General features: G+C 52.4%; 1 protein-coding gene across 8 annotated transcripts in view; it reads left to right on the top strand.

Annotated features, from left to right (window-relative positions):
* Positions 1-25,036, top strand: part of Nfix (nuclear factor I X) — a 97,084-nt gene that overhangs the window by 13,819 nt on the left and 58,229 nt on the right. For 3 of the 8 annotated variants that reach the window (XM_076571870.1, XM_042277422.2, XM_076571871.1), the window contains one exon: positions 13,834-14,365. In XM_076571870.1, coding sequence (XP_076427985.1) covers positions 13,834-14,365 — 532 coding nt within the window. Of the gene's footprint in view, positions 1-11,981; positions 12,800-13,383; positions 13,414-13,794; positions 14,366-25,036 lie in introns of those variants that run through there. The other 5 variants (XM_042277421.2, XM_042277416.2, XM_076571872.1 and 2 more) reach the window with 4 other exon arrangements.

The following is a 25,036-nucleotide window of genomic DNA, read 5'->3' as shown; positions in this document are numbered from 1 at the left end:
AAGCGGAGTCCCCAGTCACCTTGCATCCGGAGCCCAATCTTCTGCGCACGTCTAGGCCTTCCACCCCAGAAAGGCTGCCGGGGCATACATACTCCTAAGATAGGCCTTTGGGCCTGGAGCCCCGACACTCTCAATCCCTCCCCTGCGCGTGCAGAGATGAGGGAATCCGAGCACGTGTACAACAATGCGCCGTTCATGGAGGTTCCTGACTCAGGTGGTCTGTGTGCTTGCAAGATCCTCTAGTGCCCACGCTTGTGGCTCCAAGCGCACTGGCACGCATATCCTCAGCCTGCACACGCGTGTGTTTCACGTGAACCACACACCTGCCAGACCGCCCAGGGCACCTGGCTCCAAATCCTTCTTCAGGCTGTTGGGGGTGGGGGCCAGTAGGGGAGGCCTAATTCCAACCTCTCCTTTCTTTTAGAACATCCGCTCAGTCACACGCCCCTGGGGGCACAGGTGAGACGCCTCAACGGCTGCTGCCCAGTGGCGCTTCTGCCTGTGCAGTCTTTATATTCCAATTTTATATATTAAATGTATATTTATATATATTTCTGTAAGAACTCCCCTCGCCCCTCTCGCTCCCTTTGTGCTAGGACTTTCCACTCCCACTAGGCTGCGAACCAAACCTGCAAAACCTTTTTTTTTTTTTTTGCCTGGCAGGGACGTTAAAGCGGGATGAACTCCCCTCTCTATTAAGGACGCCCCACGTTTTTAAAGGCTGATGACCTTTTTAAAAGACCGAGGTCGGATTGGGCTGCACGGTTGGATCCCTTAGCCCTCTCCAAACATAATCCCTGTAGTGGGTGCTGGAGGCCAGGGACGAGTGTTCTCTCTCTCTCTCTCTCTCTCTCTCTCTCTCTCTCTCTCTCTCTCTCTCTCTCTCTCTCTCTCTCTCTCTCTCTCTCTCGGCCTCAATTCACAAAGAGGCCATTTAATGTCCCCAACATCCACCCTAGGCTAAATTGCCACTAGCCAGCAGAGTCCAGTGTGGCCGCTGGGGCTGCATGCTTCCAAAAGCTGCGGTTGAGTCAGGCCGGCCGGGAGTGCTCAGCCTGCAGCCCTACTGCTGAGACCCTGCGGGAGTGGCTCCGACAACGGAGCGCAGTGAGGACTCCCCAGAGAGCCCCGACGCCGGGCCACTGCTGCCCTTTGTGATCCTAAGTCCGCTCTCCAGTCCGACGACATCATCACGTGCCTGCACGCAGCCCCAGCTCTGTGCTCCCCATGGGTGCCCGCCACCCGCCCCCGGGTGCCTTCCGTAGTAGCCCCCCGGGTGTTCTCAGAGTGTGGCATTCCCTCGGACCCGCTGCTGCTACTGGCTCAAGACCCAGCAGGGGACAAGTGTGGGTGGGGATGGTGAGGAGGTCTCCCGAGGGCCCAGGCAGGAGGTGGAACAGCAGCGCTGACTGACTGTCGCCCCTTGCACCTGGCACCGTCCTAATCGCACCGCGGATCTGCTGGAGGGACGGCGGGGTCGCGCGGGCCGCAGCGAGCGTTGCGCAGAGGCAAAAAGGCGGGAGTGGGCGTCGAGGCCCCGTAGAGCAGCGCGCCTGTGGCACTGAGGCCGCGGGGGACTGGAGTGGGTCTTGCCGACACCCATCTCGCGGGCGGCGAAGGGGACTAGTGTGGAAGAGACCACGGGCACCCCGACCGGACCGTTTACACCGGCTAAGCCCTCGCTGGGGTTGGCGCAGCCAGCCTTCCGTGGAGCCTCGGGTGCGCAGGCGTGTTCCGGCTCCCGACTCAGGAACTACCCACGCGACCCCATGTCGGGTGCTTCGAGGGTCCCTTCCAGGGTGCGGGGTGCTGTCCAGGGCTGCTTTGCCTCAGTTTCTCCGCTCGCGTTTAGCCTAGGGAGCCGGGTTGCGGCTGAGGCGCCCTGGACCAGCGCGGCGCCTGCCGCTGCGGTGTTTTTCCTAAGAGGTTCAAAAGCCCAGGTCCTGGGGCCGCCGCGACATCAGTCCCGCCCACAGTCCTGCGGGCCCAGGCGCCGGGCGACCCTCCCGAAGCCGCCGCTTTGTAGGGAGCCTCGGAGGGGAATTATCTGGGGAGATTTTTGTTCCAAGGCTTGGCTGGGGTTCGGGGCGTTTGGCCTTCGAGGAGCGAGGGGAAGAAATGTGACCAAGTGGCAGAAAATGCGCTTCCACCTCTCCTTGGCTTTCGGGCTGCGGGGATCGAGTTCCCTTGTCCAGCCTGGCTTCTGTTGTTCTTTGTTTTGTTTAAAGAAAAAAGAAAGAAAGAAAGAAAGCAAGAAAGCAAAAACCATCCTAATTTTACATTTTTATTTTGTCCCCATGATCAACAAGGTTTTGTCTCTTGGGGTTGACTTCTTAAATTTGGGGCGCCAAAGCCTACCCTACCTATTGCTACCAGTTCTGTCGGAAGGACGGACTTCCATGTCAGGACGGGAAGAGGGAAAAGTGGGGGAAAGGTGGGAAAAAGAACCTGTACGCTGAACCTGTTGGAGAAGGTAGCTGGTGTGGGCTGAGAGACCCCCCAGGTGTTCCACCAAAGTCGCCTGCGGAACTCCTGGTCGCCTCTGGAGCAGTCCTCCGAAATGCTTAAGTGCGCCTTAATGGTGGGTCCTTTTCGGTCCCCAATTGAATGGGACTCAACTCGCTTCCAGTTGCTCACTGTGGGGAGGTGACCCTGGGCAGTGACTTGCGCTGCCATGGACTCGGGGACCCCAGGACGACTCACCTGAGCTGGGAGGAACTCTCCTCCCACTCGCTTGAAGCACCCCAGCCACACTTAGTGCCTTATTATTGCTCGGGTTCCCTCCCACCGCACTTAAATTTTTTCCATTTAAAATTTTATTACTACTTTTTTAAGTGTGCAAGACTGAGGCTGAATGGTAGAAACAGATAGAAAGAAAGGAAGGAAGCAAAGGAAAATACATGAAAAATGTGGTGACACTCAACGTTGGGGCTGGAGACTATCAACCACCCTACGGGGACACTTTCGGTGGCTGGTTTCCCTGGTAGAACCGAGCATGAGGCACCTGGGATGCCCTCCGCTGAAAAGGCGCTATAGAAATGCAAGGCATTATTTTGATTTTAATAAAAAACTGTCTCATTCAGGAGTACACTTTTGTGCTGCCCCTGTAGACAGCCCGGGTTTGCCACGGCAGAGTCTGTAATCAGAGAAAAATACCAGCTTTGTTGGGGGTTAGAATATATCATTGGCTAATGTAGTGGTTTAAAAAAAATAATGCTAAGCATTGGAATAATTAAAGAGCGAGGAATAACTCATGTCTTCTCTCTCCTCTCCATTCGGCATTGTCTTATTTAAAGACTGAAAGAGCGCTTTTCGGCGACCTGGTTAGTTTTAATTCCCGCTTTTCCCCTCCTTCCCCTTAACTCTATCTATTCTGATTTGAAAACTCCCGGACTGGGAAAGTTACTGCTGGAGGCAGTTCTCCCAGAGTTGGAGACGACTTTCCCCGCCCCTGGGCCCTGACCTGCTGCCTGGTTTGCAGTAAGTGGAGCAATTTTAAAAAGAAAGGAAGAAAGGAGCAGGGCTCTGGTACCCCATGCCAGGGAGGGCACCTTTCCCAGGCTGCTGGCCCGCTTAGGGAGAGCCAACCCGGGTATAGGGAAGTAGCTTCGCTGTGTTCTGTTTTGTTTTGATTGAGACGGGGTCTCACTATGTAGCTCTGGCTGGCCTGGAACTCACTATATAGACCAGGCTGACCTCAAACACTCAGAGATCTGCCCACCTCTGCCTACACTGTTTATCCAGCAGCCCTCACCCCCAAAAGGATGTTTTAAATTACCCCAAGGGAAGGCTTATTTCAAGTTAAGCTACATAGTTCTTCTTCACCAGCCCATGTGCAATAAGGAAAGTGTGGTTATGGAGAGCTGCCTCAGCTGTCCTGTGCCCTTGGAGGTCCGGTGACCCGGGTAGGGGAAGTATCTGTCTGCTTGGGCTGGACCTGGCATCTTGTCTTTGGGCAGCACAAATGCTGTTACCCACAGGCCTGGATTCCAGAGGAAGAATGCGCAGGGCTAGGCACTGCCTGAGAGATGAGAGATGTGGGCATTGGGGATGGGTAGTAAAGGGAGCCATGGAGGTTTGCCTTGGGCCTTAGGCCTTCCCCCAGGGGTGCGAGGGCCACTGAGAAGGAAAGAGCCCTCAGTGTACTGGGGAGGACATGGTTCCCTATGAGAAAGGAAGGAAAGTGGGCAGGAAGAGATGATGGCGACCCATCCCACAGAGTGCCTGCAAGCTGCAGTGGAGTTATTTATTATTTACTTATTTGCTTCAGGTGTCGCTAATTAAATGTGTTTCTCTCATTTTCCTGGTTATTTGCTGCTCAGACTTTTCAGCCATCCCTTGCATCCATCTTTTTACATAAGCAGAAACTTTTTTTTTCCTCCTTGGAGAGATATCGTGGGAGGTATTTTGCCTTCAGTTCTTTCTCTTTCCTGGTTTTTTTTTTTAAATTTAATTTTAAAATTATAAAGTAAATTTAGTGCTAGTGAAAGTAGAGGGGAGCCAGCTGGGTCTAGTGAAGGGTAGGCAGACACCCAGAGTTCAGCCTTCCTCATCGGGGCAGCCTAGTCCCAGAGCCCCAAGTTAGCCTGCAGCTGCCTGCTCCTCCCGCGGCCTCTTCTCTTGCCCTGGCCCCCTTCATCTCCTGGCAGGGATCTGGTGGGCAGCGATGGGCACTGGTTGCCCGGAGAGTGTTCATCCACACCTAGGAGCTTCCTGACCTACATACAGAAGCTCCCCAGCCCCTGCGTGTGCTGGTGGGCAGGGTGAGGGGGGGGGGGCTTGCTCCCAAGGCACTAAGGCTGTTGGCTTTTGGCTCTGTGGGTCCTGTCCTGTCCCCGTCCCCTCCCGCCCCTGTCCTGCTAGTTTCCTGAACTGCTGCACAGTTGGATGCCCTGTTGATGGGACCAGTGTTGGACAGGCACAGAGAAAGACTCTCTCCCCTGCTCCATTGAGGAGGAGAGGGCTTCTATTGACCATACATTTCTGTCGTCACAAGAGTACACACACTTGTCTCTGGTCTCCAAGGTGTGTGCACACACAAATGTTCACAATTGAGGCCTTTGGTTTTTGCAGAACTATTCTTAAGGATTCCTAAATTATGGAAACTCTATAAGCTTAAATTTTTAGGGCTTGTTGAGTAATACTGAAAATGTTTCCTTCTTAATCTGGGTGGAGTTGCTTGGGTGTGTTCTCTTTGTGGAAATGTATGGAGTACTGTATTCACAATGTGAGCATTTTGTATATACAACTGCTTCTACTAAAAAGTTTGTTTTTAAAAAAAGAAAGAAAGAAAAGAAAAAAAAAAGGAAAGAAATCCTGGGCCCCAAAGGTAAAGGAAAGGCTGCCCATCACAAATTTAAATTTAAATAAAAATGTATTCCAGCTTGCTTTGCTCAGTTTTTCCTGCTAGGAATGGTGGGAAGGCTTGTAAAAATTAGTGGGATGATAAAACAGAAAACAAAAAACACCCAAAACAAAACTCAGAGCGTGTGGTCAGAACAGCTCCTGACCCATCCACACCGAGGAGGGCCTGCTGGCTGCCTGAAGACTTAGGTACAGAAGTGGGATTCAGTCTCAGAACCAGAGGGTGAAAAGTAGTACAGAGAACCTTCCTTGCCAATTACATTTTGCTGTCAACATCTGGAAAGCAAAATTACAGCTGTTCTCCCTGCCCCTCCATTACCACCTCTTCCCCCTGCATTGAATTCTTGCATGCCTGCCATGAATCTAGACTTCAGTGTTCTGTGGTGTAAAAACATTTTCACGGCTGTGTTCAAGTTGAATTTTTAGATGTGGACTTTTTAAAAACGTGCATCTTTTAGTCTGACAGTATAATTTTTGGAGCAATGTTTGAACAGGCCAATGGCAGTCACCGCCACCATCCTTTGCCTCCCCTCTCTACTGTCAGCTCTGGCCAGAAGCGCCAGGGAGGACGCCTAGCAGCCCTGGGCCAGCTCCCTCTTTTCGCCTCTGCTTCTTGGGCAGGTAGCACCGCATCACCCTCCACCACCCCCCCCAGCCCTTCTGCGGTGTTTTTGTTTTCTCTTTGCCCCCCAAAAATATTTGAACCAAAAAGCCTCTCTTTTTTTTCCTCCACCCACAGCAAACTGAAAGGACTAGTGAACCGTGATTCAACAGAGCGAGAGCGCCTCTTTTCTTCCTTAGCATTAATTAACTCAAGTTCGTTAGGACGTTGGGTCTGTCGCCCACAGTTTTCTCTTGTGTGTGCTGAATCGGGTCATAGAGGGAGACTTCCCGTGCAAACAGTTTGTGTTGGAGCTGGAGGACGCAGAGGGGGAGAGAGGGTGAGAAAGAAAGGGAGCCCGGGAGGGAATGAGCGGCGGCAGAGGGTGGGCACCGTCCGTCCGAAGTCCTCCAGGCCCTGGTGCCAGCCTTTCTCTGCAGGGGCTAGGCACCAGGGAAATGAGGGATCTAGGGTTTCCTTGGCAGTGATCCTGGTCATAAAATAATTGGGGAGCAGTATATTTTGAGGGATTGGAAAATATCTGAAACTGAACATTTGGGGTAAGCTGTTTGCCCAGGCAGGGCCGGCCCAGCTTTCCCAGAACCCTTGAGCAGTGAAAACCCCAGAGCTCGGGCTCTGCCTGTTGCTGCAGCAACAGGAGAAAGTCTCCCTTAGGCCCAGGGTGCCACGCTGCAGGCTGGCTGGGCACGGGGATCTGGGGAAGCCTGGCCTCTCTGCAGAGAAGAGACACGGGGTGGGGGTGGATCCTGACAGAGCTCTTGGGGGCCAGGGGGTCAGACTGTGTCCTTGAACTTAGGAGGGGCCTTGCTGTGCAGCACCTCCAGGCAGTTCCAGCAGCTGCCCTTGCCCCAGCCTCCCTTACGCTGCTGCAGACATTTTCTTGTTCTGGACCAGGGACCTCACCTAGGGCAGCCCCTTTTTCCTTCCCTCGCCTCCGTTCGCCAGTCTTTCTATTCTTTAGGGAAAGTTGTGAAGCTGGTCTGTGTGGTTCCTCCTCTTCCTGGGCCACTGTGGAGTGAGGCTTTCAAAGCCAACCAGGTGGGTAAGGCACCACTGCCTTGCCCCCTGAAGCCTTTGGCCGCCACCTGCCCTGCGGTTCTTTGAAGGGCCCCGTCCCCACTCAGCCCATTGACTAGAGGAGAGCATTTTGGCCTTCCCAGCATTGACTTGTATTTGGTGACATGGAAGTTTCAAGCTAAATAATGAATTAAAGACTAGGGTTTTGTCTCCTGTTTCCCACAGTAGACAAGATGAAAGTAACCAATTTCCAGAGGCGCTGCGGAGAATAGATCATCTCCTCTAACACCCCCATCCCTACCCTAGCGTGCTCTGTGCCAAGAGGGTGAGGGGAGATGTGCCTGGAGCAGGGGAGCGTTCCAGCCAGGAGCGAGGCTGCTTGTTGGCCCGGTCCCAGGCCACAGCTCCCAGATTTGTAGAAAGGAGCAGAAAAGGCAGTGCGTGGGGGGTGCCCAGGGGCATTTTACAGGAGTGTTATGTGGCCTGGTTCTGAGACAGACCCCAAGAGAAACCCGGCTCTGGTGTGGACAAATCCATCTCTAGCCCAAGGACGTTTTTCACACAAGCCCAGCGGCTGCTGTTCCTGAACAGAGGCCCAAATCAGCCAAAACCCGCTTTGTCCAAATTACCGGGAGCCTCCTCGGAAAGTGCATTTTCCGGCTTCCGTCCCTAGCATTTCCAGACTCTGGGACAGTTTCACCGAGCTGCAGAGCCTCTTCTTGCCTCCCCGAGAGAGGGAGGCCCCACCCACCCCTAGGACAAGCAGCTAGGTCTCTTCCTTTGCTGCGGCCAGAGTCCTGTTCACAGTGTCTGCCCATGGCTTCTCCTAGCCTTCTGAGGGAGGAGTACAGATCTGACAAGATGGGAGGTGTGTGTGTGTGTGTGTGTGTGTGTGTGTGTGTGTGGTGGTGGTGGTGGTGGTGGTGGTGGTGGTTGTTATGTGTAAAGCTGTCTTCTTTCAGTCCAGACCCAGGCAGAATTATAATGCCAGGAATTAGGCAAACTCACCGGGGCTCTATTTGTGGCCTAATTTCCTATGTCTTTCCTTATGTACTCTACAGATCTGGAATATTTGGTGCTTTCTGCTTAGAGCACAGCCATGTGCTTAAACTGTGGGTGCTTATCCCAATCAGTATGGGCCATGGTGCCCAGGATCTGAAAGAATATATCTAGGCCCAGAAGCCAGCGGCTTGGGGACAAATACGATTTTGTTTTTAAAGATAAAGAGACCTACCCTTGGCTGGTGTTTAAAACAAGGCCTCCTGTGCTCCTTAGCTGTCTCACTATCAGGAGGCAAAGGCCAGTTACAAAATCTATATCAATTTTGGGAAATTATTTTGTTTCCTGGAAGAATTTTTAATATTGTACATGCAAGTGAAGGACTGGATGTGTTCTCTATTTTTCCTCAAATAACCCACAAGGCCTCCGTTCACGGGACTGCTCTGAAAGCCACGTGATTTTCACCATTGGAAGCCGCCATCTTTCTTAGCTCCTTTTCCTTTTCTCCTTCTTGCCTTGGAGCCCTTTTTCCTTGTTATTTATCCTCTCCTGCTTTCTTTCTCTTCATCGCTGTCTTTTTTGCAGCTTGTGTTCCGGGCTTGCCCTCTGCCTTGCCTCTCTTTCTTCCCCCCTCTGCATTTCTGTTTCTGTGGCCTGCTTAATCTTTGGGGGTAAGGGACACATCCCTCTGTGATGGCTGACCCGTATCAGAGTCTATCCAAGCAGCATTTCAGTAGAAACACTTGCTGTTTTCATTAAAATCTATCTTCTCAAAAATAAGAGAGGCCTTTCTTTCATGAAGTTAAAAATTCCTCTTCCAAAAACCAAAAATCCATGTCAATTTCAAAAGCATTATTTCTGGCTTCTTGACTTTTCTTGCAAATGGAGAAAGTACTTTTCAAACTTTGTCTTCTCTCCGCCCTCCCCCTGTTGCCCTAAGGAATACCCATACCCGGCTTCCTTTCCCTTTGGTTGATTTTTTTTTCCTTTCATTTTCTTTCTCTCTTCCTTTATTCTCTTCCTCAGCAATCTGTAGGTGCCCACATTTGCTCTTTCCAACCCCCCCCCTCATCATTTCTGTTTGAACTCAGACCTGGAAGCATCTTGAATCATCAGCAATTTTCCAGTCTTGGTTTGGGTCTGGGTGCATCAGGGTGCAGGAGTATGACCTCCAGAAGGTGGATGGGACAGGAAAGGAAGGAGCTGGGACAGGGACACAGGGAGCTTCCAAAGGGTGCCCAGATTGTCATCTCAAAAAAAAGGGGGGGGGATAGTTCTCTTTTGTTTGGGGGGGTCTACACACACACACACTCACTCACTCACTCACTCACTCACTCACTCACTCACTCACGAAAAGAGCTGTTTTCTCTACTGAGGAGGCCTGCTTATATGAAGTCATCAGGTTCTGCTGGCTAAGGCACACCAAGGCACAGGAGACACCGCCCAACGACCTTCTGCTTACCTTCAAGGCTATAGCCCCCAGCTAAGAGGACAGTTGACAATTGTTCTCCCTTCAGATTCATGAGGAAGGGCCTGTTGCTGTCCTGCCAGTCTCCGAGGCTTCCTGCGTACACTCCACGGTCCTCCACTTCTCTGATCAGCTGACTGCCCCGGGGAACCTTTGACTCTTACCTTCCTCAGTTCCCGGGGACTGCCTCTAACGCTGTCCCTAACTTCTGTGGACTTCCTCCTAGTCATGGAACTGTAGCTCCCCAAGCCAGACCTTCACCTGGGCTGTTCCACCACACTGTATTCATGAAAAAGCAACAAGCCAGGGTTTGCCATGGAGCAATATTGGCCATTTTCTCTTTAATGTTTAAAGCATAATCAGAATAGCAACAACATCCCCACCACCCTCTGGACCGCCAAATACAAACCCACTTGCAGCTTTTATGACCTCATCTTGACTTCAGAAAGTGAAATTGCTTCCTCAAGGTGGAGAAGGCCTTGTTCATTCGGTACCTTATGTCACTAAGCATCCTTGGCTGGTTGGACCAAAGCCCGCTATTCACAGGACGTGAATTATTGAACACCACCCTAAGAGGCCTGTCTGTGATGGCACCTCCCTCCCGCACGGTTCTCTCTAACTGTGTCTCTCGGTCAGCTGTGAGCTCACTCCACTGGAGTTGGCCATTTAGGGTATGGGGTCCCAGGTGCTGGGTGGCACCTCCCATTGTCAGGGGGTGGATCATGGGGTGGATCTTTTGTTTTGGCATACTCCAGGAGCCTCTTTGCCATTGAACAGAAAGGCCACAGAGCACAGGGTTTCAGCTGGTGAGGACAGGGGCAGGAGTGAGCAGTGACCTTTTTCCCTTTGCCAGCTTAGGGTTGAGCCTGCAGAGAGGGTGGCTGTGGGGACTGAGCCCTGGCCACTCAGCACAGTCCGTTGATGTCCTACCCTCTGCTCTTCCTCTTACTTCCTGCCTTCCTGGAGGCCTAAGGCAGCTGCTCTGAGCCCTTGCTGGAGAGTCCTCCTGGAGGTGAGGCTCCCCTGAGGAAGTGCCTAGCTAGGGACCTGGAGAAGGGACTTCTGAGCGGCACCTCTCCTGGCTGGGGCTCCTGAAGGCCCTTTGCTTTCTTTTTAGCCCTGTCTTTTCTCAAGTCTCCTCTCCGTCCATGTCCATGCATCTCGCTTTTATGCTTTTGCCCTTTGCATTTTAGTCTGATTTGAGGGACAGGTAAAGCTGACCCAGGGTGGGTAGCCAGGGCAGATCTGGAGGGGAGGAGGGATCACAGAGTGGGAGGTGGTGTTGGTGAGGGGAAGCAGTGTGGGGCTCAGTCTCTGTCACTTCTCCCAGGGGCTGGCTGTTGTTTGTAGCTGTGTGTAGTGCTTGCCAGAGGAGCCTGTGACAGGAGGCTATTTTAATAAACTTGCAGTTTCACGGGCTGAGCTGCATTGCGTTGGCATCTCTCGTCACTGCTAGCGGAGTGTGCGTGGCTGGGTGTGGGCCGAGGAGAAGGCAAGGGGGTGCAGGGGTCGGTCCCTTGTTTGGGGGTGCTCCGGAGTCCTGCAGTCAGCAGGGGCCGAAGGGCCAAGAGGTGGCTACCCACGGAGTCAGCAGTCTCCGCCCTGACAGTGCTGTGCTGCTGGCGTGGACACTTTCTCCTATTCATAGTTCCGTAGGCTGGTGCGCAGAGTGGAGCAGAAAATGTCCACTCGCCCCACTGTGCTCCATTTAAAAAAAAAATCTAGAACCAGAGAGTGTGCAGGCCTGAGAGAAAGACTGAAAAGCAGAACACAGAGAGAAGGCGCAGCTGCTTCCCCAAGGCCTTCTGGGGCTCCCGCCCAGCCGCCAGCCCGCCAGGAGTCAGGCCTTTATTTATTTATTTTCTGGCTTAAAAGAAAAGTCCACGTCTTCCTCAATGCTAGTCTTCCCACCCCCCAAGTTTGCTGGGTGACTGCTGCCTAGCAGACCCGAGTGGGCGCCTGGGATGAAAAATTCATAACTGCTGGACTTTGCTTTTGCTCGTTCATTAGACGTGAACTTGTCGATTGGGCAAATTGTTTTGGTCTCCAACTGCCGGGGGGCTCTCCCCACCCTCCCAGCTAGCCCAGCTCCCTCCTCCCCTTGGACTCAGCCATTGGCTGCGTGAGGATGCCTCTCTGCCAAATAGGTGGATCCCCCCCCACACTCTCTTGGTCGGTCTCTCTCTCTCTCTCTCTCTCTCTCTCTCTCTCTCTCTCTCTCTCTCTCTCTCTCACTTGCTCGTGCCCCCCTTTCTCTCTTGCTCATGCCCTCGCCCTCCCTCCCTCTCTCCCTCTCTCCCTCCCTCTCTCTCTTCCTCTCTCTCTCTCTCTCTCTCTCTCTCTCTCTCTCTCTCTCTCCCCCCCTCTCTCTCCCTCTCCCTCTTTCTCGCTCCTTTCCTCTGGCTCTCCCCCTCCCCTCCCTCTTTTACTGACTTGGCACACACAAATGGATGGGGATTGAGCATGAACGGGGAGGGGAGTTGGAGAGAAAAAAGAAGCCACTACCGCCCCCCCCCCCAGCGGTGCTGGTGCACACACACCCTCTCCCGCGCGCGCACACATTCACATGCGCACCATCGCACACCCCATCCCATCCCCGTCTTCCTGAGATCCTCGCTCTCTCCCTCCCCCTCTTCCTTCCCTCCCTCCCTGGCTCCCTCTCTCCCTTTTGCTGCGTCTGCCAGCAACGGTCTGCAGCCGGTCAGAACTCGTCCTCTTCCCCGAGAATCTGCGAGCTCCCCCTCTTCCTCTGGTCGGGTGGAGGGAGCTGCTCGAAGTTTACACCCTTGTGCCGCTGCCAAAGCCGAAAGCCTTTTCTTCAGCTGCTGCTTTTCCCCTCCTGGTTTTTGTTTTTGTTTTTCGAGGGTGGGGGGTGGGGTAGGGTACGTTGTCGTGGGTGAACGTGGGGTGGTGGTAGGAGGCTGGTTTTGATCTTTAATTTTGCATATTTTTTTGCTCTTTTATTTTAAACGGCAAGAGGATGCACAGGGGAGAAAATTGAAACAATTTGTTGGCTTTTGTTTACCTGGTGTGTGTAAGAAGCCACCTCGCTCCCTCTGCTCGCCATCTCTGACCTTTCTTTTTACTCCTTAAAAAAATTAATTTCCCCCTCTGTGCAATGGAGCGTGGGGGGTGGAGGGGGAAGGGTTTGAGAATCCACCCAAGCCCGGCCCCTATTCCCCAGAACACCAATAATAACCCCCTTTAAAACATCTACCTTCCTCCCCGCTCCTCCTCCTCCCCTCTCCCCACCGCCCCTAACTCATAACTCTGTTGAGTCCAGAATCTCAGAATCAGGCGTTGGCTTTGCCGGGTGCTTCAGATCAATGGTAATTATTTGATTTTTTCCAGCTTTATTTTTGTAAAAAGAAATCAATTATTATTTAAACTTCAAACAAGCAAACAAGCAAAAAACCAAAAACCAAAACAAAACAAAAGGAAAAAAACCTGAGAGAGCCCAGCCCTCTGTCACCTGATTGAGGGTGAAGGGGTTGTGGGAGATTGGGGAAGGGGCCGCAGGTCGACCCATGTAGCTTTTAACCCTAATGTGGCTGAGAAAACCACCTTATTTGGGCTAACAAGAAGTGTTTTGTTCATTATTACTGTGATTAACATTAGTATCGGTGCTGATAACAAAGCTGAAACCACATATTTAGGATTTAGATCTGATTTAAAAAAATGCTGGGGTGGATGTTCCAACTGGATCTGGAGAAAAGAAAATGAAAACAGCCTGGTGAGAGGGGACCCAGAGCCGCTTCCTCCATCTCAGATGGCATTCTCTGTCTTCTCAGGAGGGGCAGCCAAACATTGGCCAGTCCGGACAGGACAGAAGGCGGCAAGGCAGCTCTTGCTTGCCCTTCCGTCTGCACCCTCAGGCAGCGGGACACTGCTGGGACCAGCTGACCCTAGTTCACAGCTGCCGTAGAACATGGAGATGTCATGGGTGCGACAGAACCTGGGGGGGGGGGTGTACCAGCAAGCCCGTAGTGTGTGTAGCAACATTGTCTGTGTGCGTGCACGTGTGTGTGTGTGTGTGTGTGTGTGTGAGAGAGAGAGAGAGAGAGAGAGAGAGAGAGAGAGAGAGAGAGAGAGAGAGAGAGAGAGAGAGAATAGGTGTATGGACAGGCTCCCGTGCCTCTGTTTGGTTGCTGAGGCTGAGATGGGAGCAAGTGGCTGGCGAAGCTGTTGGTGGCTTCAGACCACACTTCAGTAGAACAATCTCAAGAGAAAATTGCTGGGGGGAGGGAGAAGGAGGAGAAGGCGGTTTTCCTAGTGCCCCCTTCTAACGCTGCGTTTCTCCTTCTCTCTTTCCCCCTCCTCCCGTCCTCCCTCGCCCCGCATGCTCCCGGCTTGCCGCCTGCAGGATGAGTTCCACCCGTTCATCGAGGCGCTGCTGCCTCACGTCCGAGCCTTCTCCTACACCTGGTTCAACCTGCAGGCGCGGAAGCGCAAGTACTTCAAGAAGCACGAGAAGCGGATGTCGAAGGACGAGGAGCGCGCGGTGAAGGACGAGCTACTGGGCGAGAAGCCTGAGATCAAGCAGAAGTGGGCATCCCGGCTGCTGGCCAAGCTGCGCAAAGACATCCGGCCCGAGTTCCGAGAGGACTTTGTGCTGACCATCACGGGCAAGAAGCCCCCCTGCTGCGTGCTGTCCAACCCCGACCAGAAGGGCAAGATCCGGCGGATTGACTGCCTGCGCCAGGCCGACAAGGTGTGGCGGCTGGACCTGGTCATGGTGATTTTGTTTAAGGGGATCCCCTTGGAAAGTACTGATGGGGAGCGGCTCTACAAGTCGCCCCAGTGCTCGAACCCCGGCCTGTGCGTCCAGCCACATCACATTGGAGTCACAATCAAAGAACTGGACCTTTATCTGGCTTACTTTGTCCACACTCCGGGTAGGTTGTTTTCAACACTCCCTCCCCAGTTTTATTTCACTTGCTGGTGTTGTCTTTATTGTTCTTCCTGTTTCTGAGCGGTGCTGCTTTGGGGCCTCACTGGTCGATTGTCCCGCTGGCCTCCCGGTGCGGCTGCACGTGTGCAGTCCTCTCTCTGGTCCATCTTCTTCCTGTCTGCCCCACCCCTTTGCCCTCTCTCCTCTCCCCTCTCGCTGTGACAGTTTGGGCATCTCTGTCTCCCCTGTAGTGAAGATGCTGCCAGTTTTAGGACAGGGCCAAGATGTCTCATAATCACCCACGATGGTAAGAGTTTGAGAGGGGCGATCATCATCGACACTCACGCTGCTGATGTAGAAGATGAGACCGGAGAGCTAGGACGAGGGAGGGAGAAGGTGCAGGCTTCATCCCAGGAGAAGCTGAGTTTGGTGTGTGTGTGTGGGGGGGGCTGCCAGCGAGTCCAGGAGAGAGGGCCATGTGCACCTGGGGATGGGACCGAATGGCTGGGATTTGTTTTTTAGAGAGAGTACACAGTGAGATTCCTTGAGCTCCCTGCTCCAGGATGCACCCACACTGTGGTGCCCGTGGCCCTGGGTCCCTCTGGAGCAGAGGGCCTTTGTGGGGATCAGGCCTTCCAGGAAACAGCTTGCTTAGAGGAAGTCTTAGAGAAAACCTGTGAAAACCCTTCCCCCTTTGTGCCCTGAGTGTTCCCTAGTCTCCTCTGCTCTTCCAGCGCTGCCCTGTGTGGGCCTGGGCTAGTTTAGCGCTGTGGCCTTGTCTCCCCCCACACCCCCATTTCTCTTTTTCTTTTCATAATTTCTTTCCACTTTTGTTTTCTTACAAATTGAAACAGAGATGGCTGGTTAATTTTTAGCCTCCACTCAGCTACGCCCAATTTACCGCCGCCTTTGAAACCTAAACGGGCCGGTACTCTGTGATTAAGCAAGGCAGAAGTGTGTTTACATTGTACCCAACCAACTTGTAATGAGAGGCTACCAAACCTTTGTGTGTGTGTGTGTGTGTGTGTGTGTGTGTGTGTGTGTGTGTGTGTGTGTGTGTGTTTTCCTCTCCACTATTTCAGCATTTTCCCATTTCCCTTCCTCTTCTTTGTGCGAATGTGAGAGAATGTGGCTTTACTTAAGCTGTGGAAAATTGAAAACCTGTCCTTCCCGAGACAGTGCCTCTGTGTCTTCCTTTGTATTCATTCATAAAAAAGAAAGGCAGCTCATGCCACTGTGGTCACCCCCTTGCCTGTTGGGAAAGTTGGGAGGAAGAGGTGTGAGTGGATCCAGGCTCACGGCTGGGAGATGCTTCCAGGAGGCGTCCTTCTCACGGAGAACAAGTGTTGAGTGCATGTTGGAGTGAGCCGAAGTGAACTCAAGGCTCCTCTTCTTGCCCATTCCCTCGCCATCTGTTTGGAGGCAGTGGGCACTGCCGTGAACCCTCCTACTCCATAGACCTTTCCAGGCCTGCACGTGGCCTTAAGTGACCCTCATTTAGAAAGGTCAGTTTCCTGTTCCTCCCTCTCTTCCTGCACCTTGAATTTTCTCTTATCTTCTTTTTATTTTTTTTTTTTTATTTTTGGGAAAGAAGCTAAAAGAGAAAAGGTTATCCCTCATCCTCTGTCTATACTGGAAACCAGGTTACGGGGGGTGAGAGCCTGTCAGTGTTGGGGTGCTGGGGACTGCATGGGCAGGAGCCTGTTAACACAGCTATTCCATGGCTCCTTCACTCAGAGTCTGCGTCTTCCACTCCTAGAGCTTGGAACCCAGGTTATCTGTGAGGAAAATGAACATCCGTCTCCCTCCTAGACTTCCTCCTTCTTCTCTTCCCCTCTTCTGCTGCGAGGACTCGCGTAGTTGCATGGTTTCCCTGGCCTTTTATTATTTTATATTTGACAAGGTATTACTCTAACTGGCCTTGAACTTGGTATGTAGACCAGGCTGGCCTTGAACTCACTAGAGATCCACTTGCCTTTACATTTGAGTGCTGGAATTAAAGACAAGACCAACCAGCCCTAGGCCACATTCTTGACTACTACCAGTGTGGGGCTGAGATGGGATGGTGTGTGTGTATAAGGAAGGAAGCCATTTCCCAGCCAGCCTCCTGGCTTCTGCACTGATCTGGCAGGTGGAAGGGGTAAGGGGAAGGAACAGGGCTTCCTATCCCCAGCTAATGAGATCATTTGCCCAGGAATATGAGTGAATTCATAGTACATTGCATGTTGCCAAGGCCATTTCTGGCCAGGCTGAGGCTGAGTCTCCTTAGCGGATACCTGATACATGACTGAGAACATATTCTTTGCAATTCAGGCACAGACTTTAGACAGTAACTATGAATGTTCAGGATTTCTTGCTGGAATGGCTAGAATTTCAGGGCACCTTTCTGGAGGAAATTTGGGTGTTGGTAAGGCCAGGGCCACTCAGGGCCTCAGTTCTTGTTCCTTCCTGAGCCATTCTGTGTGATTGAAAATGTCCTGTGATGGGTGTTGATTCTGTGACATTACCTTCTCCATGTTCTTCCCTCCCAACATACCCAATGAGCCACAGTATAAGAAACCAGGCCAGGGGTTGGGGGCTGGAGAGATGGTCCCGTGGTTAAGAATACTTGCTCTTCCAGAGGACCTGCATTCTGTTTCTAGCACCCACAACACATCACAACCATCTGAAACTCCAGTTCCAGAGAATCTGACCACCCCTCTGACCGCTGCAGGCACAGACATGTAGGCAAGACACTCATACACATAAAAATAGATAAATCTCTAAGAATAAAAGCTGTGTTGAAGAGCTGGGTAGGGATGAGCTGGTAGTGCCAGTTTTTGTGGCCAAACTCGAGCTGGCAGGAGGTTTTACATCTAGGTGCCGCTGCCACCCCGGCCCACACAGGTCCTTGTGCCCCAGAAGATTCAAGAGCTGACACAGTGATAAGGAATAGAGGATATGTATGGTGGCTCTAGAATTTGGGTCTGAAAGGCTGCCACAAGCCACCTAGCTGCCTTGAAGGAATGTCACCACGTGTCTGTCAGCATTCAGCCGAGGAAACTGAGGCAGGTCTGAAGCAGAAAGCCCTGTAATGGAGAGGAGGATGTCCAGAAAGGGTGTTCCAGAGCGGGTGATGTGGCAGGGACAGCAGGGATCGGGGTTGGGAGAGTCTGCCCTGTAGAGTGCTGGAGCCCAGCAGGGCCTAGCAGCCTTGCTGACTACCTGCAAAGCCCAGGAATGCTCTGACATGAGGCTACCATGGGTGAGCCCTCAAACCTTGGTTTCAGTCCTAGCAAAGACAACAGAATTCAAAACTATAAAGAATTCTTTACCTGTTGATAGGCACCCACCTCCTGCACCCATCACAGGACCCGCAGTCCTTGACTCGGGCTAGGCTTGAATCATATATTGTCCCCGTTGTCCACCAGTATTGAATATCACAGCCTGTCCTCGTGAACATTCTGTGTCCATCTCTTGAAAAGCTGAGCCAAATGCTATTGTTATTACCCCTGAGATTTCAAAAAGTCAGCGATCTTTTTTTTTTTTTTTTTTTTTTTTTTTTTTTTTTTTTGAGACAGGGTCTCACTATGTATCTCTGACTATCCTGGAACTTGCTCTGTAGACCAGGCTAGCCTTGAACTCACAGAGATCCACCTGCCTCTGCCTACCTAGTGCTGGGATTAAATGCATACTCTATGGCATGTGGCTCAGCTGTCCTTTGTACTGTGAGATACCTAGCTGATATCCCCATTTCCCTAATTATCGACTTGCTTTTGTTTATCGTTCATCTAAATCAGAACCCAAATGAGACTGTTCATATACCACCATGACTGATCCATCTCTGTTTAGTAGTGGTGGTCCCTGCCATGACATCCCTGTCCTTCTCCTGGTCTTCACGACTTTTCTCTCAGTTTTTATTGAGGGAAGTGGGCCGTTCCTCCAGTGTGATTTGCCATGGGACCTCTCCAGGCCTCACACTGTGGTTCAGTGTGCCCATCAGGCCCTGGGGTAGACAGGCTCAGCCTTATTTGTCATAGGAGATTAGCTAGTAACCCAGGCTTCACCTAAAGAACCTTTTCAAGCCTGAGACGTTCTGGTTGACTCTGCTCTTCACAGGAATTGGAGTTAGCAGTTCGAGCTGGCTTTGAGGTCTGAGCAAGGACTTACTGTGTTCTTCACTGGTGTGACTATTTATTGCCTGTTCCTGTCTGCCTAGTGCCAGAGAAGACCCCTAAACCTTTTCTGGGCTCCCAACCCTTCTGGCGAGTCTGGTATACGTGGGAAAGCCTGCCAGAGCACAGCTCCCTTCGAGATCCACCCTGAACATGGGCCGTGTGTCACCCACTTGTCTGTGTCTTTGAGGCAGCACCATCTGGTATCAGGGTTGGCAGAGACCACAGGGTCTAGGAACACAATTAGTGACATTAGCAAGATCTGTGGGTTGTTTTGTGATGCAATGTCTTCTAAGCAGGGCCACCATTGCTTTCGTGATTATGTCTCATTTCCTCTGGCTCACAGGCTAGAACCAACTTAGGCACAGGTGTACACATCCATGATGGCCGCCACCACAGTGACCGCTGTTAGGGTGTGCTGAGCCCAGCGTGGCTCCCTGCCTCCTTCACCTGTTGTCCTGGGATTGTCCAGGTGGAAGCAGGTTGTTCTGTTCATGGCAGTTCCCACCTGAATAAAGCCTCCAAACATCCTTTCCTCCCTCTTTCCAAAGTGACCTTGGAAAGTCTCCAGCCCCGCCAGAGCCCCAGTGCGTTTGCGTTTGCGGTCTTCAGGGCGGTCCAGCTACGGAATAGGAAGGTCCTGGAGCAAAATGGCAGGCGGCTCCTGTCCAGTTATTAGGAACTGTAACATTGTAACAGCAGCAGAGGCAGTGAACCAGGAGCCAGGCCAGCAGCACCATGCACTTGTGAAGCCAGCCCGTGTGCTCCAGATCTTCTACTGTTGAGCCTTGGGGGCCCTGGCTGTGGACAGATTAGTCTGACCCCTCCTCAGGCACGGGGGCCCCTTGACCACCTGCTCCTGTCCTTTTTGTCCACAGGGCTGCCTGCCCAGCCAGGCAGGAAGCCCACACCTTGTGGTTCACAGGGGTCTTGGTAGTGTTGGCCATGCTGACCAAACTGGAGCTGTGAGAGGAAGGAGAAACTGAAACATCCTTGTCTGAGCTGATGCTACAGAGGTCGGGCCTAGTCGGCTGGATGGTCCAGTCCGTAGTTATGGGCAAAGTGACCAGCTGTACTCCATCATCGGGCCAGAGGGGACCGGCCTTCTGCAGCAGGATTGCTGGGGGCTAGCCACCAGAAGGCCTTCCCGAGGAACTGTTTTACTTTCCGGCACTGCCAACAAGGGTGGAAGAATGTCCTTCATGAAGTGCACACTTAGCCTATGGCAAGCAAGGCCCTGATTTTGGGACTCCCAAGTCTCTGAGAAGGGCATCCTTTATGTGCCTAGCAGGCAAAGGCCTGGTGATGGCTTCTAGAAAGCTCCATCCAGAATGCCCAGTAGGCATGAACCTGAAGTAATTCTTGCTGGAGAGAGGCAAGGCCCTCAGGGCTTCCTTGGGGCCAGCTCAGTTCATGGTGGCCTCGAAGAGGAGTCAGGGTCCTTCTTGCAGAGATGGGGTACAGACAGGCAGTGAGACCCGTGTTCCACTTTTTCCTGGAGAAGGTGGCCGCCTCCCCAGCCCTTTCTGTTCCCCTCCCCAAGGAGCTGCCACGCTTAGGTTATTTTATCCTTCACTGTCCGATCAGACGTCTTTTCAAATGCCCGGGGCGGGCCGTGTCAGCTCAGGGCTCGCTAGCACAAAAGGCCTCTTTGATTTCGTGTTTGTTTTCATTTGCCCGCGGAGGGGGAGGGGGCAGGAGAGAAAGAGCTTCTGGGTTTTGAAATTTTTATTTGGGTTGTTTCATTCTTGGAGCTGGCTCTCTGGAACTCTTGTCTGAGTTGGGGGCTTGGTGGCTGGGCAGAGGGCGCCCAAAGCCGTGGGAGAAGGTGTAGGGCCCAGGATGTTCATCACTCGGGACAAGGCTGATGGGCTGTTCTTGGGGGTGAGGCCCAAGGGTGGGAAGGCTCACCGCAAAGCGGGGAAGGGCCCCAAGTGCCCGACAGCAAATGACTTGCCCTGTCCATTGTGCCCCCAGGACCTGAGTGGCTGTGAAATCTTGACTTTATCATTTTCTCTTTTCGACTCCCAGACTCCTCCGCTTGCTTCTTGGTTCCTTGGACCGAGAGTGGGAGCCTAGTCTAAGATATGAGCTTCTCGCTTAGGGATTTTGATGTCTCCAGATTCAGCCAGAGTCTTTCTGCCCCACGCCGGAGAATGGAGTGAGGGATGTCTGTCCTAGGAATAGTACCTAGAGGCCAGGCATGCCGCTTGTCTAAGGCTGGGGGCAGAATGGCACTGACAAGGCCCATGTTCTTGGAGCTGAGGCCAAAAGGAAATGGAAGGGTCATCTTGGTCCACGGATGCCGACAAGGGACCCTCAGGCCAGCCCCTGCCAAGTGCGTGTCTGAACCTCGTGTGAGAGTACCCCTATCGCGGCGGGAGGAACGGTGTTACGTACTGTGAGGGCCCTGAGAGGGAGCGGTGGAGACTTAGGCTTGGGCAGGTGGTCACAGTCATCAGCAACAGGGACATGTGCCCACTGGGTGAGGGGGGCGCTGCGCAGGGCCTGCTTGGCAGACGGGAGGAGGAGGCTGGGGGACTGAGATAGATAAATATAGCTGATGGCATTTCTGATGATAGGTTTTTCTTGGCACTGAGGGCACCGTGGAAAACAGCACGACAAACGCCCGGCCCTGCAGGCCGCCGTCGCCATTTTAAGCGTGTTTGCTCCGAAGGACTGTTGGCATTAGAGCAGGGTCCCAGAAGGTGGAGGGCTGGAGTGCAGTGATTTGGCTGGATCAGGCTTTCCTCTCCCCTCTGCAAGGGTGCCCGAGTCCCTTATTTTATCTCTGTAGATACTAACACCTGGCTCCTCTGGCGATTTGAAAAATACGTATGTTTGGAGGTCGCTCTTTGCATACCCGTTTCCCAGGTGATTGATTGCCAACCCTCACCAGGTGCCATTGCCAGGCAGTAGGAGATATCCGGCCCTCTTCTCATTTTTGATATCTTATTGGTGACACAGCATGCCACTGCCACTTAGGCCTCTATCTGTTGGTATTTGGGGATACCCAGTCACTTAAGGGTACTTATCCACCCAGTCTCTCGGAAACTTTTTGTCCTCTATTGATAGAGGAAGGGGATTGTTCCCTCTTTTAATTCCAGTTTTCCACTGAAGATCCAGAGTGGCGTCAACACAGGGCTGAGCACTCCACATGATTTCTCCCAGATTCTCCCAGCAACCTGCTTTAAATCCGTGCTCCTGGCTGGGTGTGTGTTTGCTGCTCTGGTAACGGAGAGAGGAATCTTAAGGAGAGAGGCCAGGCCTAGACTGGGGACCAGGGAGGGATGACCTCCCGGCTCCACACACTTGAAAGACAGGGAGGGGTTAGTTCTCTGTCAGCTGACTGAGTGAGCCTTCTCAACCTGCTTCTGGAGGCTGACTTCCTCCTTTCCAAGGTAGATAGAGGCAGGTGGGTGTCATTCAATTCACTCTGTAGAGGAGGAAACTGGAAGAGATGGCAAAGGACTCAGGTCACACTATGAATTTCTGGCAGAAGAGGTTCCGGGTCACCTTGGCCTGAGGGCCTCTAAGCTCCTTGAACTTCACCAAGATTATTGGCCTTGGTGGAATCTCAGAGGAGAAAGTCTCATGAGTCCCCATGGGAGTCAGTCCCACCCTAGCGCCCCTGCTGCAGCCTGGAAGGGGCCAGAGCCCTGCTTGCGGCTCAGCTCAAGGGCCCCCCCAGCTGCTAAGCCTGTGTGGAGGAGGCAGTGACCCCTCATCCTGTTCTCTGCCTTCCTTGCCCACCTTCTCTCTCTCCATCCTTTCTGGAATAGCTTTCTGCTCCCTGCTTCTGATGTACACAGACAGGAGCTAGCCTGGGCTACCTGGACTCTCCCTTCTGCTGCAGCCAGAGACAGCTCTTATCACACCTCCTTGGGACTCAGGAGAACTTGCTTGCTGGACCTGGGCTGGGGAGTGTGCAGGAGATCCAGGTACAGGGCCAGGCAGGATCTGGGATTCACAGTCCTTGCCCCACCACACCCTTTCCCTGGGAGTCTGCTTGGGGTCATAGTTTGAAAAAAAAAATGTAATTATCTTAATTAACCAGATGATTACTGGAAGTTTTATAATAGTCAACAATTCCTTACCTTTTATGATCCTTTTCAGTGTTTCTCAACTTGTGGGTTGTGACCCATTTGGAGCTGAGTATCAGATATGTACATTACGATTCATAACAATAGCACAATTAGTTATGAAGTAGCAATGAAAATAACTTTATGGTTGGGGTCACACAACATGAGGAGCTGTATTACAGGGTCACAGCGTTAGGAAAATTGGGAGCCACTGAATTACACGAATGCGCCTTTTGTTTATTTATTTTTTCTTATCTGTTTGTGTGGTGCTGGGGCTGGAACCTAGGGCTCGGGCCATGTTAGGCACATGCTTCACCACGGGCCCATTCCTCACCCCTTCCCGCTTTCTTAACCTTTGAAAAGTCTGGGGCTGTGTATGTAAAATCTCCCCTAATATGCCAAGGGCTAGGCTATGGGAGGCTGGCATGTGGCTCAAAATTCCCCTCTGCTTTTGAGGCTAAAACCCCTCACCACTTGTATCCTTCCCCTACCACCAGACTTCCCAGACACACCAGGTAACATTCTAGCTAGACCATTCTGTACCGCAGGAACTGTGCTGGTCACCATCAGGGACCTAGCAGCATCCCTGGCCTCCGACCCCCCCCCCCCCCAGTTGCTTGTTAGGACAGGCTCCCTCATCCAGGTGTGACAACCAACGTGTGTCCAGATATTGTCTCGTGTTTTCTGAGGACAGGCTCACCCCTAGCCGAGAACCTCTGTCCTGGAAGAAACGGGGTTCAGCCAGAACACCACTTTACTTCTTGCCTCTCGAGTTGGGGGCCCCTTTACCTTTGTTCCATGGAAACTGAAACTCTGAACCCCGACTCTTCCCCGTGCTCTCCCCAGATGTCTGAGCAGCAGGACCCTAGGGATGAAGAGCGGCACAAGCTCTACCTGTGTCCGTTCCCATGGGGATCACAGGCCGACCTCTGGTTCTTGCCTTAGGGTGCCATCTTGATTTCTTGTGTTTAGTCTCTCTGTGTGCTGTGGCTGCTGATCTGGTGAGTCCCAGGCCTGTGCTGAGAGCCAGTGACCATTCCATGGCCATCCGTGATCCTGCAGTGTGGAGTTCAGACCAGAATGGTCATGGCATGGTCTCGTTAAATTGAGTATTTGATTTTCTTTATTACAGAGTAAAATACTCTTCTGAAAATTTAGATAATGGAGAAGCTTAGAAGATGCTTTCTCAGTTCACCATCTCATGCCTGAAGGAGGCTCACAGATCCATGGTTCTCTGTGTGTGCGTGCGTGCGTGCGTGCGTGCGTGCGCGCGCGCGCGCGCGCGCGCGTGCGTGTGTGTGTGTGTGTGTGTGTGTGTGTGTGTGTGTGTGTGTGTGTTTTAAATCAATTCATATATCAAGTAACCTTTAACTGTAGAGATGACTGTCTTGAGAACAGATGGTGTATTTGAGTGATTGAGTTGGCTCTATCGGTGCCACTGTGAGGGGAACTCTTCCCACCCCTCACCTCTCTGCTCCTGTGCCCCTTGACGCCAGTGTTCTTGACCCTCCCCCTTCCCCAGGCGACAGTTTCATCTCGTCTTTCCTGGGAGAAAGGTGACCAACAGAGCATGTATCGGTGTCTAAGTGGTCCACATCCTCTGAGTGTTTGTGGGGAGGGTGTTCCTAAGCCAGTGTAGCTGCGGTTACCATACAAGGCCGGAAGGCATCCTCATATTTGGGTTCTTCCACCTACCTGAAGGGACCGAGGAAGCAGAAAAGACCTGACTGGACCCTGACAGCCACGTCTGGCTTCACAAGCCTTTCTTAGAGGATGAGGATACGCCAGTGTGGAGTAGAACTCCACCAGCTGGCCTGGCTTCTGAGGCTTCCTAACTTAAAGGGGTGAAAGCCAGGAGATGTCAGTCTGTCCCTCTAGGGTTTATTCCATTGTATTGTTTTTTCAAGCTTAGAGGAAGGGAGAGAGAGAGAGAGAGAGAGAGAGAGAGAGAGAGAGAGAGAGAGAGAGAGAGACTCTCAAGGCAGGAGTGGGGATGGGAGCATCAATCAGACACCAAAAGACTTCGGAAGGAATCCAGAGAGGGTTTTGTAGCAGGCTCTGCCCATCGAGGGAGGAAGGCCCCTGTTGAGAGACTGAGAGACAGCCAGTATGGTGACACCTGATGACTCTCCTGGACTGGGTGGAGCCTCAGGAAGAGATCAGGAGATTCCCCAGAGGCAACTTGCAGGAGGCGGGCTGGCCCAGTGCGGCCCTTGGGGAGTATGTCCTTATTATGCTTGCAGATTATATCCCCATTAGTGCATAATTATTATATAATGGGCATTATTGCATAATGGCGGTTATATAACAGGTGGCCCAGAATACAGACATGGGGTATAATAAGTGTGTATCCTTTGGCTATAAATAGCCACCAGCCCCACACTGAATATGTGGTCACACCAGAGCCATATTATAAATACCCGCTCTGGGCTATAAATT

This window comes from Peromyscus maniculatus, chromosome 5, assembly GCF_049852395.1.
Source record: "Peromyscus maniculatus bairdii isolate BWxNUB_F1_BW_parent chromosome 5, HU_Pman_BW_mat_3.1, whole genome shotgun sequence".
Taxonomy (NCBI): domain Eukaryota; kingdom Metazoa; phylum Chordata; class Mammalia; order Rodentia; family Cricetidae; genus Peromyscus; species Peromyscus maniculatus.
This window is presented reverse-complemented; position numbering and strand designations above follow the sequence as displayed.